Raw genomic sequence first — 15,081 nt, forward strand, 5'->3', positions numbered from 1 at the left:
TCTCTTATACAAGAAGCATGTCAGCTTCATGTCAGACAAAAATGGATTAGTTTGTCCCACTATTTACATACTTTACTGTTTCAGGCCTTTTTATTTTTATATTCCTAATTTGGATCTGGCTGGACTTCAAACGCTTAATTTAAAGATATTTAGGGGGAATTCCCTGACGGTCCAGTAGTTAGGACTCAGCACTTTCACTGCCGGGGCCCGGGTTCGATCACTGGTTGAGGAACTAAGATCCCGCAAGCCACGAGGTGTGGCCAAAAAAATAAAATAAAACATAAAAAAAAATAAAGATATTTAAAACTGTTAAATTTTTATGATACAAGCTACCATAAAATTTAGAAAATGACAGGTTGTCCCATTAAGTTCAATAAACTCAAAGAATTTATAAAAGAACCATATCACAAAAAAACTCAGAAGGAACTCATTGGAAGGAAGCCAGAAAAAAGAGAGAAAAGCAAGTTTAATATAGAGATTTTGGGTCACTCATTTTGTACCTCCTAATTTGTCTCACCAAAAGAGAAAACTGCTACAACAGTGTCCTGGCGCTAAAGCCATTTCTCACACAAGTCCCAGTAGGGCAGATCGGTCCAGCTTGGCGGAGGAAGCCTTGTTGCCACCCGTCCCAGCAACGACCACTCTTGGCATCTTCTCCCCCCCACCATCCCCTGCCAAGGGAGGGCTCTGTCCTCCTTAGGCTTTACAAAAGCATCTTTCCTGCTTTGCCAAAGGAGTAGTAGCATTTTACACCCACGTCACATCAAATGTACAACTGATAGATGCTATAAAACCAGACTTTAGAACACATCCTTTGAGTTCTTCACTGAAAACAACCTCCAAATTAAAACATCAACCACCTAGTTTAACGGTAGTGCTTTCTAGGGATTTATAGATATCACAGGAGAATCAGAGAAGAGGAAAATGACCTAGGCTATTCTTCTCGGTTTAGGAGGTACTTACTTAAACAATCTGAGAGAGACAAAAACTGACCTTATTTTAAAATACTACCTGGGAAAAAGATTTTGCAATTTCCCTGGGTAACCTTTTTCAATGCTTAATGACTTTTCGTAGCAAAAGTCCACTTCCTTAAGTTAAAGGTTAACCCTCTCATTGTTGAAAATTAGATACAACACACTTTATGGTCACAGGTGAGATGGTACAGTTTAGGGAACACCGTTACGATTAACTTTATTGTGACTTCGATCACTGCAGATCTTATCACAACATATTCTTAGAACTTGCCTCTGCCAGTTGAAAGAGTGCAGACTTTCCACAGCGTTTTACAGGTTCAGCACCGCCCAACTGTGAAGTGTTCGAAGAAATCTATATTGAAAACAATTCACATAAAGAATATTAACTGTGATATCAGAATTTTCGCTCCCCATTCACACACATTCAGGAACTTTCCTTAGTTTAATGAGAACGTCATTGCTCCCAAGTACCAAATAACTTTAAATGTGTTACACTTGGGATTATAATTTTGAAACCAATTTTAGTAAATAGCCTCAAAAATAGTAACAAAAAAACAGGTGTGGCTTGGGTGGTTGTTGGATGACAAAAGTATTATTATCTTGAGTATTCCAGGCCCTAAATTTAACTCTACAACCTTAAAACAAGTTATGCATTTCCATTTCCATATAAATACCAACTCAGCAACTTGCCACATAGAAAAGAGATTTAATGTCATTTTATATTTACCAAAAAGCAATTAGTTAATTTTTTGTTGAAATATATTTGGAATCACTGTGAAAAGACAGCCAACAAGCCAGTCAACAAAATTTTTTTTGAGAATCCAATATAAATGTGCTAGGCAATATGACAAGAGCTGGTGAAGCTAAAAGTTTTACATAAAACACTGGCACTGGCTCTGAGAGTATGCTCTAAAGTACACAAAGATTGACAGTCAAGACCACAAATCTCAATAAGCCGTACAGTTAAGACCTAAGTTGTAGCACATCAACATACACACAGCATTACATCGTGACTGCATCCTCTTCTGCAAATTTGGTTCAACAGCAGGCAGGCACTAATAACAATGAACAGCACTGTCCTTTCTCGTTTTTATATGAAAACTTAATTTTCAATTTCTAGCTTAACTCCATAAAGAATTGAGAAGGGCATACATTCTTAAAGATCTTTACAAAGTATTCTTCTCCTAGAGAAGTTCTGTCATCATTAGAGCAGCTAGCTATGGTCTAAGCTTTTAATATTCTTTGTGATTCTGAATTCTTTCTCAGTTTAAGACAGAGGTATTTCTCAGTTCAGTTTAGGAGACAAACCTACCTTGTGACTATACCCTTACAGGTGACCCCAAGACCCCCAGGAAATTCTATGGCGCTGTCAGCCCCAGAAGAGACTGGGGACTTACTGCTAGAGAAAATTCTCCCTAGAACACCTGCTGAATAAGAGGCAAATGTTTAATAAGCTACCTGGGCCACTCAGAAGGGACTAGTTTAAGAAAGTTTTAAGGAATTTTTCTTCCTGGGTACTATCATTTTTAAAAGAGTCCTTTCCTATTTATCCCAATCACTTACTTTTTCTTTAGAAGATGAACTTAGGGGCTGAATCTTTTTGAAGATTTTCCTCTAGCTGAATTTTCTCTGATATATGCCATTTCTCCTTTTTTAGACAAGGTGAATTCAATTACTAACCTTATCACTAGACTAAGAGAAATAAACACATTTAATATAATCACTGATTCTAGTGACTTGGGGGAAAGAAGTACTGAACATCAATGCCAGTCCCGTGAACCAAGGTTGTATAATAGAAAGGACATGGCTTTTGTGTCAGACAAACATGCCTTCATTACTTCTTGCTGTGTGGACTTAAGCAAATAATTAAGACCTCATCTTCACCTTCAAAATAGAAACAATACCTGCCCCGTATTAACTACTTTTGTGAAGATTAGATGTTATGTTAGTGAAGAGTTCGGCACAGTGCTCAGCCCACATTATGCTCTCAATGAACAGTACAATTATTAGTAATAAGGATTTATCATTGTTAACACTAATAAATAAACTCTTTTAGGACACTTCCAAAAATTAGTTACAGACTGAAATTAGAACAGAATTAAAAATTGCAATGTCAGAGGAGAATTATTAAATTTAATAATCTATAAAATATTAAATGTGTCACATAATCATACGATACCCTCAAGAGAACAACAAGCTGGGTGACCCTCCCCTACACAGCCCGACACTGTTTTCTAGCTCTTCCACTGGCTCCCTCTGCTGTCGCTTTTGCTGCTGTAGGTTTTTGTTCCCTGACGCTGTGTGTGTGTGTGTGTGTGTGTGTGTGTGTTCACTACCACGAAGCCTGTCAAATGCCTGCACGGCACACTCAGAGGCTCAGCGTCGAACTTCTGACCGCTCGGATGTATTACCTGCCAGCTGAGTTAATGCACAGCTGTTCGAGTCGAGGCTTGAGAATGGTTCCTTGCCTTGCAAAAGAAACCATCACCTAATGTTTAGTAAGAACTGTTTTCCTCATCACCTATGGGAGGATTTTTACCTATTTGTAGGTACAGGGCAATATTTTAAATGCTCAAGGTTGCTGGAAGCCTTATTTTCAAAGGATGTTAGGGGAGAGTCAACATATTTTAGCAGTCCAACGTTTCTAGAATCACCTAACAATAAAATTTTCATAGAACAACTTAGCGGTAAGATATACTTTCTAAAAATGTCTTTTGGCTTCTTAATTGGGGGCAGGGGGTTGAATATATGTTACTGTCTGCAGCACTGGGCATAGCTGACCTTTCTTTTGAGAGTCTCCTCTGGATTTCCAATACTGCAGAGTCCTTGTTTTCCTACCTCTCAGGCCACTCCTTGCTGTTGTTCTTTGTTGGCTCTCCTTTCTATAGAGAGCACTTAAATGTTTTCCCTCAGGGTTTTGTCTTAGGGCCCCCCTCTTTTTCTTTACACATTTTCTCTCAGTAATCTCATTTACGCTGATGGCTTCTAATATAAGCATAGCTTGTGTAATGCCAATTTGTTATACCATTGTTCATTTCCCTGTTTGTTTTCTTTTTCTATTTAAGAGACATACACATCCTTTGAAGTAAGAATAATGTAGCTAATACATGTTTTTCAATGACAGGTCAGCTAGTGGTGGGAAGTGTGTGTTATGCTACCCTCCTGGGTAGGGGGCAGTAGTGGGTCATACTGCACAGTATGTTCATGGCTATGCTTTTCATTTTCCTCAAGTTGGATGGTGCTTGCTAATCTGTTAACTCCACTGTAGTCTCTCCTCTGCCTACTGTGGAATGTTCTGATAAACAGGGTGGGTGTTCAAAGTATGTGATGTACAGCAAAAGCGCCAAGAAAAATTATCACCCTGGGTGTTAAAACTGTTAATTTTATAGCTGACTGAGGTAGGGGAGCACACCAAGGAAAGAGGTGGTAAAGATCAAAAGCAAATTAGCTGGAAGGCTTTTGCAATTATGAGGGGTATCATAAACACTGTAGCCTGGGAGGAGATGACTAACAATTGTTGAGTGAATAAATGAATCAGAGAACAAATGAACAATATGAGATGATTGGTCTTCCTTACCTTAAAAGAAATATTAACACTTCCAATAAACCATGTAAGACTTTCACACTGATGAGCTGCAGCGTGAGTATATGGAGTCTGTGTTGAGTGTAATATTCCATAACATACTGGGCATTCCATCATGAAAATGAATGCGTTAAATGTGCACCTATTGCTTATATCCAATTGTGACGATACCTTGGTGAGATTACGGTTGTATTTATATTGGCAAAGTAAAAGCCTTCTAAGGAAAGTTTTAACGTTCAAATCTATTTGTCTAAATTGTCCAGATTAGCTCCCTGTCTTCAAAGTAAATATGCAATTTTTCAATGCAAAGATATACTCTAGGTGTAAGAGTCAGACACACGGCAGAGAAGAGGATATGTGGACCAGGCAAGGCTTCCAGACTTGTTAAATAATGGAAGACAACAGCTCCCTTCTGGCATTACATTTGGTCATTAGTCTTCAGTAAACGAGATCTAAACAGTGACGGATGTGTCACTCTACCTGCAAACAACAAAAAATGCAGATAGGAAACTCACTTTGACCAACTTAATGGATCAGAGCCTGGAAACAGAGTGATGGCTCTTCAGAAGGGCCAAGTTGAATCTAGATGAATTATGAGCATCAATACAGAATGGGAGACAGGCTGAAATGCGAGGAAAACAGGCTCTGCACTCTATATTTCTTTCTAGATCTTGTAAAGCAGATGTATCTTTCTCCCTTTAAACATAAACATTTATGAGGAACCTACAAACAAAATGTTCTTTATTCAATTTTATGGTTCCACGCAGGTTACTTCAATGGGTTTTAGAACTATCAGATTTGGTTAAGAAGGAAAGATATCCTTCTCAGCTTGTGACACGGAGACCCAAGACATAAAAGAAAAAATATTTTCAACTTAAAGAAATGCCCAGGGCTTACTGTTTTTTTAAAAACTGCGTTTCTAGGATAATTGTATTACACGATAAATGACCAATAGCTAATGTCTTCCTAGAGTTATGAACACTTGTAAATGAAATTAACACGAATGGGCTCTAAGAATTTTGCAAGCCTGATCTTAAAGTGATATTACAAAGCTAAACATTTTTAAAGAGTAAATTGTTTCCTAAATTATACAAACACCTACTTTTCTCTAAGTGCACATAATAGGACTGAGTATCCCTCTGAAAAGGGATGAGGGGTATAAAGTGGCCCATTGGGTAAATTTCTATTATCTGCCCATTCCTTCCTCACTTAACCCTTTCCCTGTAAGGTCCCAGAGATACCAGAAAGTGCCTTGCCAATGCTGATTTAATAACCTGCGGTAAAAATTGCAAACTACAGAGCAGTGGTCTCAAACTGCGGTTCCCTAATAGGAAACTTGTTGAAAGTGCAAATTCTCAGGCCCCGCTGCAGACTTAATAAGAAATTTTGGGGGTGGGGTTCAGCAATCTGTGTTTGAAGAAGCCTTTGAGGTGACTCTGGTGCATTTTAAAGTTTGAGAAACTCTGCTATAGACTAATTAGAACAAGAATTTCAAGAGTCTTTGTGTTTTCTCAAAGGTGATGGGTGTTTTATGAAATAATTATAAGAGTTTTAGGGATACAGTCACAGTAATTATAGGCTATTCTATTTCTACTGCAATAGATATGCTCATAGCAGATTGTAGTAGATACTTTTATTAGTTCACCTAGTTAGCTATTGTTTAGCTTTGAATAAACCAGCCCAGTACTGGGCTGACAATATGGTCAGATCATAACATGAAAGAGATTGAAACTTCTCTTGAGTCAGCTGAGGAAAGCGACTGGAGGTCACAAATATCCTTAGAGAACCATGTACTGTACTTTTCTTGTATAATCACATATAACATTTACAAGTAAACAACTAAGTATGTAATAATTTAATTTGCTTAGGAATTGTTAGGGCTCTTAATTGTCAACCTATGCAAAATATAACTGGGAAAAATAATATACAGAGTTGAGAAGGGGAACTGTATTTGATTCTAGGGCAGAACATTTTATTTTGGTTTCTCCATCATGCATGCCTTCCTCTGTTAACGATGCCTGAAACAACTCAATAAGTTTTCAAATTAATTTTTTTAAAGCTTCCTCAAATCTTATAAATGCACAGTCAAAAACCCTCAGAAGACAAGTGCCATTGAGGAGAGGAGTAACATCTGGAAATGTCTCCCTGCACAACTCCTCATAAGTAAGAAGAGGTTCTTCCCCAGAGAAAAACTTTCTTTTTGAGGAGTGAGTGTACTAAGCAGTAAGAACAAATTAATTTAAGAGAGGTATGGGATCTCACTCTCCAGAATCACAGGACAGTGGCTGTTACACCATCAAACTGGTTCCTCAGAGCTGCCCAGGGCTTTGAGGCGCCTAATAAATCTGATGGTGATCTCGCTTAAACAAGAACCACACTCTGAGTGGCAATACCTGTTAGAAATGCATCCGCTGAGGTATGTCATACAAACATTTTTAATTAAATTGAAAACTCTTGGTAAATAGTGCATATGTAAATATCAGATGTGTCAAAGACGAGCCACTACGTTCTGATATTCATGCTACAGAGTGTAGAATTTAATCAAAAAGAATACATGGCAAATAAATTCAGTTTTGAAGGAGCTGTTTCTAAAAGGTTGGATGGGACTGCTCAGGTACCAACATTAAAAATAAATTTATAGTCATCATGTCAAAATTCTTTTTACCTTTGAAAAAATTATTAGTATCAAGTAAAAGGATGTCAATGACTAGAGGAAAGCAAGGAAATATTAAACAAAACTATTCCCCAGACAATGAAAAGAAAAGCCTGTTTATCATAATGAAAAATTATGATAAAATCTTAATTTATTCAGATTCATCAAGCAAATTGTTCTTCATGAAATGATACCATTATATGATATTTTTGTTACCAGTTTTATAGAATAGCCCTCAACGAGTAAAGCAAATACTGTGGCAGAGAAGCCTAACAGATAAACAGGCCAGAGGGTTGGATCAAGTCATGGTGGTTGACACAAGTGTCCAAAGAGGAAGCAGCATTTTTTTTTTTTAAATGTAAGCGCTAAAAGTAATTTTTTCTCATTTTTGAAGTAAGATGCTGGGTTTTCTCTTGCCAAAAGGATATCATTTTACATTTCATTTATGCAGCACTCTTTATGCAAATGAATCAAAGTGATTCAATACATCAATATTAAACAGAACAGTCCTGCTTGTCATTTTCTCTCAACCTTATAAAAAATTGCTTAGTTTATTTTATGCATTTTTGGTTGAAATTAATAAAAAGGAAAATGGAGAAAGACCTAAAGCAGATGGCATCTTATTTTTACAAAAGGGATATACTTTATTATTTGTCATATAGTGCTCATTAGAAATGAGCATATGGTTGAAGCCAGGGCTTTTGTGGCAAATCAAGCATTATCAGATTTGCCTTCTCATGATACCAACCAAGAAAATACTCTCTAGTGTGTACTCTCTCTCTCTGGCTGACAATCCGAAGAAATCTAAGATCCTGCATGAGCCGACCTGACCTAAGCCCAGGGTTAAACGCTAATAAAAATACTGGCTGAAGCTACATCACACCCAAAGCTAAGCACTGATGATCTAACAGGTCCTATTCACCCCTGCATTCACTGTGAGAGTTATTCATCAACTACAGAATCTATTCACTATTGGAAAAATTTAATAAATTGGAATGCTATGGCCTTCACGTTGACAATTTTCCTAAGCTTTTAAAATAAGTTAAAAACAAGGCAAAATGAAATAAATGAATTACTGGAAAGTGTGTATTCTGAGTGAACTCTTTAATGAATGCTTGTAAAATGGGTATAAATTCTGGAGCTGATCTGTGATTAGAGCAAAGGCAGCAAAAAGCAATAAGTAGCCTCCCATGTGTATTATGTTAGTAATGGCAAGAAGCATGCCTAAAGTTCTCTATATGTTATAAAATTCCATTCCAATACTTCCTGAGCTCAGTAAGTTTTCTGAACCCCATGTGTGTGTGTGTATATATATATATATTTATATATATATATATATATATATTTTTTTTTTTTTTTTTAATGAAGGCCATACCTCTGCAAACTGAAACTATAAGACACTGATGAAAAAAATCAAAGATGACACAAACAGATGGAGAGATATACCATGTTCTTGGATTGGAAGAATCAATATTGTGAAAATGACTATACTACCCAAAGCCATCTACAGATTCAATGCAATCCCTATCAAATTACCAATGGCATTTTTCACAGAACTGGAACAAAAATCTCAAAATTTGTATCGAGACACAAAAGACCCCAGATAGCCAAAGCAGTCTTGAGGGAAAAAAAAGGAGCTGGAGGAATCAGACTCCCTGACTTCAGACTATACTACAAAGCTACAGTAATCAAGACAATATGGTACTGGCACAAAAACAGAAATATAGATCAATGGAACAGGATAGAAAGCCCAGAGATAAACCCACACACCTATGGTCAACTAATCTATGACAAAGGAGGCAAGGATATACAATGGAGAAAAGACAGTCTCTTCAATAAGTGGTGCTGGGAAAACTGGAGAGCTACATGTAAAAGAATGAAATTAGAACACTTCCTAACACCATACACAAAAATAAACTCAAAATGGATTAGAGACCTAAATGTAAGACCGGACACTATAAAATTCTTAGAGGAAAACATAGGAAAAGCACTCTTTGACATAAATTACAGCAAGATCTTTTTTGATCCACCTCCTAGAGTAATGGAAATAAAAACAAAAATAAACAAATGGGACCTAATGAAACTTCAAAGCTTTTGCACAGCAAAGGAAACTATAAACAAGACGAAAAGACAACCCTCAGAATGGGAGAAAATATTTGCAAACGAATCAACGGACAAAGGATTAATCTCCAAAATATATAAACAGCTCATGCAGCTCAATATTAAAAAACCAACCATCTAATCCAAAAATGCGCAGAAGACCTAAATAGACATTTCTCCAAAGAAGACATACAGATGACCAAGAAGCACATGAAAAGCTGCTCAACATCACTAATTATTAGCGAAATGCAAATCAAAACTACAGTGAAGTATCACCGCACACCAGTTAGAATGGGCATCATCAGAAAATCTACAAACAACATATGCTGGAGAGGGTGTGGAGAAAAGGGAACCCTCTTGCACTGTTGGTGGGAATGTAAATTGATACAGCCACTATGGAGAACAGTATGGAGGTTCCTTAAAAAACTAAACATAGAATTACCATATGATCCAGCAATCCCACTACTGGGCATATACCCAGCGAAAACCATAATTCAAGAAGACACATGCACCCCAATGTTCATTGCAGCACTATTTACAATAGCCATATCATGGAAGCAACCTAAATGCCCACTGACAGATGAATGGATAAAGAAGATGTGGTACATATATACAATGGAATATTTCTCAGCCATAAAAGGGAACAAAATTGGGTCATTTGTTGAGACGTGGATGGATCTAGAGACTGTCACACAGAGTGAAGTAAGTTAGAAAGAGAACAACAAATATCGTATATTAACGCATATATGTGGAACCTAGAAAAATGGTACAGATGAACCGGTTTGCAGGGCAGAAATTGAGACACAAATGTAGAGAACAAACGTATGGACACCAAGGGGGGAAAGCGGCGGCGTGAGTGGTGGTGTGATGAATTGAGAGATTGGGATTGACATGTATACACTGATGTGGATAAAACTGATGACTAAAAAGAACCTGCTGTATAAAAAAATAAATAAAATAAAATTCAAAAATTCAAAAAAAAAAAGAAAACAACAACAATAACAACAAAAAAGAAGGCCATACCTCTGCAAACTGAAACAAGGCTGATGCTTGACATTGTTTTGAAGGAACGTCAGGGTGGGAGGTACCTGAAGATATCTGAAAGGAAACAAATAATTTTTAAAGCACAAGTACATTTTACCATAACAGACTAATAGATTCTGCCAAATATTTCCACTGTACACACAAATAAAGATTAAGACAGGAGTCATCACCCTCAATCCCTCTTAGAAAAACAGTATCAATGATAAACGAAGACAAAGGCCATGTTTCTAAAAACACATGTGGAAAGAACAAAGAAGACTGAGTTTGGCTCATTTGCCATGTCTCTTGAAAGGGTATCAGATATGTATCAAATAGCAGTTGAGGACACCTGTAGAGATAAATTTCTTTATTTCAGTGAATTTTCTAACATATTATTAAAAGTTGAAAGCTGCAAGTAAATCTCTCTCCTCCCTACAGCACTCCCCTCAAGCTATTCTCTGCTTTGAGACAGCTGTGAAACAGGGTTGGAGAAGCAAACCATGTGGGTCAGAGTATCTGGGACTAAATCTTAGTTCTGCTACTCACGAGCTACATGACCTTGGGCAGCTCAGCTAATCTCTCTTGAGATTTATTTTTCCCAACTGTAAATTGATGATGATGATGATAATCCCCATTTTACAGGATTATGGTAAGAAGAAAATAAGCCATAGAATACACTGCCAATACATAGAATTCTAGAATACATAGAATACACTACCAAAACTCAATAAATTGTTTATTGAATATGAACAGCAGTTCTTTATTTTATAACACCATGCATCCTCCCATCCAACATACACACACACCTATGCCCCTCAGGTGTCTGACAGTGGATAGAGGATTCTGTCACACCATTCTTGCTTCAGCTAGGAGAACTTTTGTTTCTATTTGGTGATTATGATAGCCTCATTAAAAGTTTGCTCTGAGGGCCACATGGAAATAGTTTTTAGGATGTTTTGAGAGCAAGGTCAGTTATTAATTTTGGTTTCAAAGTGAACAAAGTTTCTATCCAACTACAAACTAGGGTGAAAATGAGTCACAAGAGCAGAAAGCCTGAGCACTGTAAATTCAGCCCATTTCCAGTTCCACAAAAGTCTTTTTCTTCAATTAACTGTGCTCACCGACTCCATCAAAGGGAACTTACTAAGCAATACATGCAGCTTGATCATGACTCCTCAATCCCAGGAATCATTTTTTCATATTAATTAAATTAAGTTGTTTAGAAAAACAATGGAGCCAGTTGGTGATACAATATCAAAGTCAATTTTAGGGATAAGAAAGAATTACAAGAGAGCCTGATGGAATTATTGACTCTATTCATTGCTGAAGGCATTAGGAAAATTTTAATTCCACCATATCTTCTGCATCAGACAAATAAGCATTTTTAGAACAAATATCAGTAAGAAGAAAAAAGATCTCCCAGATCCTATTTAACAAACTAGACATACACAAATTGTCATAAATGGCTAAGATCTAACCAAGTACTTTGAAAATATTTCAGGGTAAAGATGTAGAACTCTTCTTGGTCAAACCATGAAACCTATCATTTCAAAAGACCTCTGTGGGGTTTCCCTGGTGGCGCAGTGGTTGAGAATCTGCCTGCCAATGCAGGGGACATGGGTTCGAGCCCTGGTCTGGGAAGATCCCACATGCCGCGGAGCAACTAGCCCCATGAGCCACAACTACTGAGCCTGCGCGTCTGGAGCCTGTGCTCCGCAACAAGAGAGGCCGCGATAGTGAAAGGCCCGCGCACCGCGATGAAGAGTGGCCCCTGCTTGCCGCAACTAGAGAAAGCCCTCACACAGAAACGAAGACCCAACAAAGCCATAAATAAATAAAAAAAAAAAAAAAAAAAAAAAAGACCTCCGTGTGCAAGCTGTGAGAGACTGCAGATATGAATCCACAAGGATGTTCCTGAAATCCTGGGAATTATAAACTGTAGGTCTTACTTCAGACTGACTTTTCACTCCTACCAACCCTCTATAAAAGTTAAAGAAAATAAATAGTTTGTGTAAGAGGAAATGCCTGACCTACAATATATTTCTTCAAGGATTAAATTAGACAGTGAACAAAACAGAACCAGTGGTATAAACAATCTAGATTTTTGAAAAGCATTTCACAAGTTTTTAAACAAAAGGATGTTTCTCCAAATTAATATTGGGATAAAGGAGATGTTGACATGAATAGGGAGCTCCCGAAGAAATATTAGATTAGGGTCAGGGATCTCTTTGGAATCTTTGGTTTGCTGTAGTAACCAAAAACATGCACATGTGTCAACACACCCAAAATTTCATGTGAAATTTGAGAGATTTCACTACATCTTTCACCAGGGATCACTGGTTAAGTATCTCTGCTTTCAAAGTTGAGACTAACATTATTTAATATGTCTAAAACTACTGTTTAAAAGGAAGTGCAGACTGAATCTGCTATTACATTAAATTCTTGAGGAAACAATATAAAAAAACAATTGGAATTCATGGCACATCTCACAGAGAGCAGAAAGGAAAGTGATAGATAAGGAGTATTATGTGAGCAAATATATATTAAAACATTCTGGTGATATCAGCAGGACATTTAGGCATATAATAAACAATGTCATAAAAGGAATGACCTAATATGCCAGTGTGAAAAGTAATTCTGCCAATGAAATGTTGAGAACCACCAGGAAAGGACACTAGAGGAGAAAAAAGTCTGAAACTTAAAATATGCTCTCCTTTGTACAAAACTGTACCACAAGGGGCAAACATTAGGAAGGATGACAGTGTGAAAGAAGGTCTAGTGAAAGACAATTAGAATGATCAAGGGAAGACCATGTGGTTTAAAGTTTAGAAAAAAGTAATCAATGATGGCTCCATATTGAGTTCTAGGGTAAAGGCAGATATTTTGGGAAGCAGTATTAACCTTTAGACTTTATATCAAGGATAATGTGCTTTTCTACATCATCTCTGAATATGTCAGAGACATACTGAGCCAAACAGGTTTGATACAAGATATAAGATTTTGAAAACTGCCAACTGCATGCTAAAGTTTCAATTAAGAGAAGTTTACTTAAAATAAATACAAAGGAATGCACAGCCAATAACCATGAGTCAATTCTGTCTTCTGATTTAATACCTGACAAATCAATATCTTATAAATGACTAGGTTCTAAAAATAGTTCAATTATATTCTTAACTTTCCTATACATGAATAAAAATTAGTGATGAGGTTTAAGTGCAATAATATTTAGTATGGGGCTTCCCTGGTGGCACAGTGGTTGAGAGTCTGCCTGCCGGTGCAGGGGACATGGGTTCGAGCCCTGGTCTGGGAAGATCCCACATGCCGCGGAGCAGCTGGGCCCGTGAGCCACAACTACTGAGCCTGCGCGTCTGGAGCCTGTGCTCCGCAACAAGAGAGGCCGCGATAGTGAGAGGCCCGCGCACCGCGATGAAGAGTGGCCCCCGCTTGCCGCAACTAGAGAAAGCCCTCGCACAGAAACGAGGACCCAACACAGCCAAAGATAAATAAATAAATTAATTAATTAAAAAATAAATAAATAATATTTAGTATGAGTTAATAACAAGCTTCTATAAACATATTTATTCCTTAATTAAGAGACTCTAAAGTTCCATAATTTGGTACTATTTTCCCTTTTATGATTACTTGAGCTAAGAACGCAGGGTTCTTCTTTGCTTTAAGTTACTTTCATCAGCCCAAATTTAAACTCACTTTACAATTTCATTAAGTATAAATTGTAATATATTACCTCGGCAAACTGAAATAATGGTGACTTCTGACGCAATTCAGAGGATTCTGAAACATCAGGCCTGCAAGTGCCAGAGGATATCTGAAACAAAGAAAGGTGGTATGAGGCATCACAAGAATAGCTTCTGGAAGACAACAGAAGACAAATGTCACATAAAACATTCCTATTTGAGAAAGGAATGGTTTTGACTCCCCAAATTTGAGGCAGTACTGTGACAAAAAGGTAGTTATATTCTGCAAAGTCTTACACAAGGTTTTATCAAGTTTAATATATTCATTCAACTACTAAATAATGCCATAAATTGTAGGAGATAGACAGGACAATGCATTTCAGAAAAATTACTATTAACCAAAGAGAAATGTCTACAATGATGCCTATTTGATCTCTTGGCTTTCTGCAACCAAATCCAAAGAATATCTACTTCTTCCATGTTCTGTGTTTCCCCACTATTTCATATAACCTGAGTACATGAAAACGCAAATGAGTTTCGATTATAAACCTTTTGGGGAAACAAAACTAAGGTCCAATTTTTGTTTTCCAGGGTTTTCATGTATTCATATACAAGCCCCAATCTTAGAAAAGTTAGTACTATTTTCCTAAGAGAAATTTCCTTTATAATATATTCTTGTATATTATTTACGACACTGGGTAAACATTTAATGCTCTACAATCTTTACCTGTGATTTTCATTATTAACAATAGTTACAGAAACACCACTGATTTTTTTAAAAATTCTTGCTGTTTATCAAGTACTATTCTCAGGATACATAATTCCTCTTTATTTCAATGTTAAAAATTGACCCATTTCTGCATTTGGGTGAAATAATAACTTAGGTAGTAGCCTATAATTCCAAAGTCATAGGAGTCATAGAATGTTAGAGGGGAAGGATTTCAGCATCCCTCTGATCTAACCCTTTTTACAGATAAAGGAACGTAGGACCAGACAGGTAAATGACATCTCTACTCCCCAACATTCAATAATCCCCTTATTCTTTATTATTAT

General features: G+C 37.0%; 1 protein-coding gene across 12 annotated transcripts in view; it reads right to left on the bottom strand.

The window, feature by feature from the left end:
- The window catches only part of BBX (BBX high mobility group box domain containing), a 282,163-nt gene that overhangs the window by 52,593 nt on the left and 214,489 nt on the right, over window positions 1-15,081 (bottom strand). For all 12 annotated transcript variants that reach the window (XM_082460373.1, XM_082460370.1, XM_082460372.1 and 9 more), the window contains 3 exons: window positions 14,079-14,159; window positions 10,334-10,408; window positions 1,246-1,326 (listed from right to left, as the gene is read on the bottom strand). In XM_082460373.1, the coding sequence (XP_082316499.1) occupies window positions 1,246-1,326; window positions 10,334-10,408; window positions 14,079-14,159 (237 nt within the window). The remainder of the gene's footprint in view (window positions 1-1,245; window positions 1,327-10,333; window positions 10,409-14,078; window positions 14,160-15,081) is intronic.

The sequence above is a fragment of the Balaenoptera physalus genome, assembly GCF_965194825.1.
Source record: "Balaenoptera physalus genome assembly, chromosome: 4".
Taxonomy (NCBI): domain Eukaryota; kingdom Metazoa; phylum Chordata; class Mammalia; order Artiodactyla; family Balaenopteridae; genus Balaenoptera; species Balaenoptera physalus.